Source organism: Syngnathoides biaculeatus, chromosome 4, assembly GCF_019802595.1.
Source record: "Syngnathoides biaculeatus isolate LvHL_M chromosome 4, ASM1980259v1, whole genome shotgun sequence".
NCBI classification, from domain to species: domain Eukaryota; kingdom Metazoa; phylum Chordata; class Actinopteri; order Syngnathiformes; family Syngnathidae; genus Syngnathoides; species Syngnathoides biaculeatus.
This window is the reverse complement of record NC_084643.1, coordinates 10,355,874-10,359,434: the sequence shown is the minus strand read 5'-3', so window position 1 is coordinate 10,359,434 and position 3,561 is coordinate 10,355,874. Positions and strand designations below refer to the sequence as shown.

The 3,561-nt window shown below is 45.0% G+C and overlaps 1 protein-coding gene across 1 annotated transcript; it reads left to right on the top strand.

The window, feature by feature from the left end:
- The first annotated feature begins 2,498 nt into the window (after positions 1 to 2,498).
- Positions 2,499 to 3,380, top strand: ccl27a (chemokine (C-C motif) ligand 27a). Its single transcript, XM_061818048.1, has 3 exons — positions 2,499 to 2,567; positions 2,786 to 2,903; positions 3,021 to 3,380. The coding sequence occupies exons 1-3, from the start codon at positions 2,504 to 2,506 to the stop codon at positions 3,130 to 3,132; spliced, it is 294 nt and encodes a 97-aa protein (XP_061674032.1). The 5' UTR covers positions 2,499 to 2,503; the 3' UTR covers positions 3,133 to 3,380.
- Positions 3,381 to 3,561: the final 181 nt, after the last annotated feature.

The following is a 3,561-nucleotide window of genomic DNA, read 5'->3' as shown; positions in this document are numbered from 1 at the left end:
TGCAGTGTTTGAGCAGTTTGTGTCGTAGACGTGTGACTGATGAATAAAAATAGAATCAGATAATATTCAAAAAACCGTGGGATTGTCTTGTATTTGTCCGACAAGTATTAAAACGGCGATATTCGGGCGTGGCACCCTAACTGTGGGCAATCGAGCTTCCCAAAAACGCGCATTTCAATTTCACATCACGGGTGGCCAACATGGTGCCCGCGGGCACCGACCGGTCCCGACGAGCAACATGAGTAGCCCGCTGGCCCGTTCTAAAAATTAGCTCGCCAGTGATGTCACATTACGATTGGCCGGGGATACCGTGCAAATGATCGTGTAAAAAGGAAACATTTCATGAGATTTATAGAAAAAAAATGTGTTGCACGTTGTTAGCCTTATAGCATCATTTATAGTGAGTCCCTTTTGGATATTTTTGTTGAACAAAGAAAAAAAAACATCAAATTCAGCAAACAAAAGAGTCCAATAGCTGTAATTTAATCTCTATCGTGATCTGAGTAACTATGAATCTGTGCAGACGTAAAATATATATATATATATATATATATATATATATATATATATATATATATATATATATATATTAGCGAGCAAATTTGCATTTTCATTGATCTGAGAGTGAGTTAAAAGCAACTAAGGCAATTACGCGTGTACACTAAAGACGTTATTGATTTATTTCCGACCTGGTGGACTCATCAATGTTTATGATGATTGAGAAAACTCTCAAATGATCAGTGTCTTCGAATAGAAGAATGAGAGCTCATTCATTCTTCATAAGAATATGAAATTGAAGGTGATTTGCGCAAACGTGGCAGCCCCCGTGATTGGCCGGCGGCCACCAAAGTCCGCCGGAGTGGGCTCCAGCTCACCTGATGAGGAAAAGCGCAACAAACGGAAAAATGGACAGATGGAAGGAAATAGATGTGATTCAAATTCTGATTCCTGTAAATGATTTCAATGAGTCACCCGACAAAGTTTCGCTGCAGATTTGTTGCGGCACGTCCGCTCGTTTTGTGTCGCTTCCATCTTGGTTCCGTTGCAGTGGCTGTGGGAATATTTTTGGGGTTTTGTTTTGTTTTGTTTTGGCAGTTAAATTGTTGAATGGGGTCCATTTCGGTGGGAACCGATTCTCATAGCTGGCTTTTATGCAGCTGTCAAATTTTCCAAAAGGCTTTAATCCCCACGCTAAGTGAGTTTTGGACCAAAGTGCGCACAATGTGTTGGTTCAAAAGCAGGAGGACCAGAACCTGAACTGGTCTATCTCGAATCTTTGGGTTGGTTTTTGTCTTGGTCCGGACCAAACAGTTGTCAAGGTAGAAAGGTCATATACAAATACTCCCTTAATGTAATCGAGTACACTTTTTTTTTTTTTTTCAGGTTCGCGGTAAAAATTCATTTTTACTTTTGTACTTCAGTATATTTCACTCTTTTACTTAACTACAGACATTGAAGGAATACTTCCAACAGTCTTTTGTCTACACGTATCTGTACTTCTACCACAATGATAACGCCCTGCGATTGGCTGGTGTGCCCCGCCTCCTGCCCGTCAACAGCTGGGATAGGCTCCAGCGCTTCCCGCGACCCTCGTGAGGATATGCAGCTAAGAAAATGGATGGATGTATCAAAATACAATCCCTCGCTATATTGCACTTCACCAATTACAGAGTCAATGCATTGTGGATTTTTTTTTCATATTCATATCATACATAGATCAACATATTCTGTATTTTTTGTAGTAAAATCAACATTTCTTAGCCTAATACATCAAAACTAAACGAAAATGGGAAAAAAATGTTACCACACACATTGAAAGAAATAAAATGTAAAATGTCTACAATGCTACTGCGCATTTGTCACATCTCAGCAATGCGGAGGCGGACACAAATGCAGGACCCCCAGGCAAAGGCATAATGTTCAGTGGGTTTTATTCTTAACGAAAGAGATGCACAATTACACAGTCCGAGAAAGGACTCCAAACAATGCGTGCTTTTTGGGATGTGGGAGGAAACTAGAGTGCCCACCCGGAGAAAAGCCACACAGGCACGGGGAGAACATGCAAACTCCACACAGGCGGGTCCGGGATCGCACCCGAGACCTCAGAACGGTGAGGCCAACGCTTTCCAGCTGGTCCGCCGTGCCGCCTGGAAAGCTTCACCTGACATCTTTCAAATCCGTCCAATTAATGCCCAAAATGATGCGTTCAATACTTTGCACATCGTTCATCGGGTTGCCAAGGCCCGCAATAAACGAGGGATTAACACTTCCGATGAACCCCCTCTCGGCACCCTCAGCGTTGTCTCTGGCGGGGTTTTTGACACCGCTCCCGTATCGTGAAGACTCGAATAAATCGGTGACCTACTTCCCGATTCGGGGAATTCATCAATTACGCTGCAACCTGCCAGAGCCTGCCTGAGCTCGGCGTTGTTCACCCGCCTCTCTACGCTCGGGAGCGGCGGGAGCGAGCGAGCGTTTTCCTCAGCTGACGCTGCGCGCCGTCATGGACCCGAAAGTGCTTGTGGCCACTTTGTGCCTCGTGGCTTTGGCCGTCGACTCGACCGAAGGTAAACGCCGCCCGCGCTGCGACGATGATGACTTTTCGACGTCAACTTCAAACGTGATCGTAACAACAAAAAAAAAAAAAAAACCAACGTTTAGCTAAGCATACGTAGTGCGCTTTTAGTCTTTGGCAAGGTTAAGAGCTCCAAAAATGTCAATTTTTCATCACAAATCCAGCCGAGTCTTTGAATGGAACGCTCACCATTTGTACTCCGTTTTGAAGGTGGCATCAGCAAATGCTGCATTAAAACCAGAAAGCTTGTCCCCAAACCAGTCCTGATGAAGGCCCAGACCTGGCACACGCAGCGCAGCACCGAGGCCTGTGACATCGACGCTCTCGTGTAAGCTCGACAACTTTTTGTTCAATTGTACTCGTGGTTGAGATGGATCAGCATCAGAATCAGGCCGGCAATATTCCAAAAATGAAATATGCTTCTTTCTCCTCGTGGCTCCGACAGCATCTACGTGGGGGCCCGGAAGAAGCCCATTTGCGCTCATCCCGGCGTGGAGAAAGATCTGAACAGGGTTCAGACCGTCAAGATGAGGATGAGGCCGGGAAAAACCCGTTGACACCTGGGGAAAACCTTCTCAACGTGGCTTTCTTGACTCGGGGGGGAGACGGCGGAGGAAATGTTGCTTTTGTTGGCGCATTCCTATTCGTGACTGGTCCTGCTGCCGAAATAGCCCCCGGCTCGGGCCACTCGCTTGGCTTGTTTTTGCGTGCATGACGCCAAATATTGTCCGCGCTGCTGTAATGTTGTGCGCTATAATAGGGACGCGGCGTGGAAATTGATTTGTACGGCGTGTTTCATAGGGGGCGGGGGGGGGGGGTGACTCGATGCGTTTTACATGATTGAAGGCATTTGAAAACAAAAGAGATAAAACATTTAAAACGGCATAGAAACAATAAAAGTGACAAAGAAAATATTAAAAAAAAAAAAAAGAGACAATTAAAACCGCATACGGTGCAAGTAATATGATCAAAAATTGGAAACGTGA

Excerpts from the sequence above, each read along its gene's own strand:
- ccl27a (XM_061818048.1), top strand. The coding sequence starts at position 2,504 with ATGGACCCGAAAGTGCTTGTGGCCACTTTGTGCCTCGTGGCTTTGGCC. Across the intron at positions 2,568-2,785 it reads GGCCGTCGACTCGACCGAAG|GTGGCATCAGCAAATGCTGC; the intron begins GTAAACGCCGCC and ends TCCGTTTTGAAG. Across the intron at positions 2,904-3,020 it reads TGTGACATCGACGCTCTCGT|CATCTACGTGGGGGCCCGGA; the intron begins GTAAGCTCGACA and ends TGGCTCCGACAG.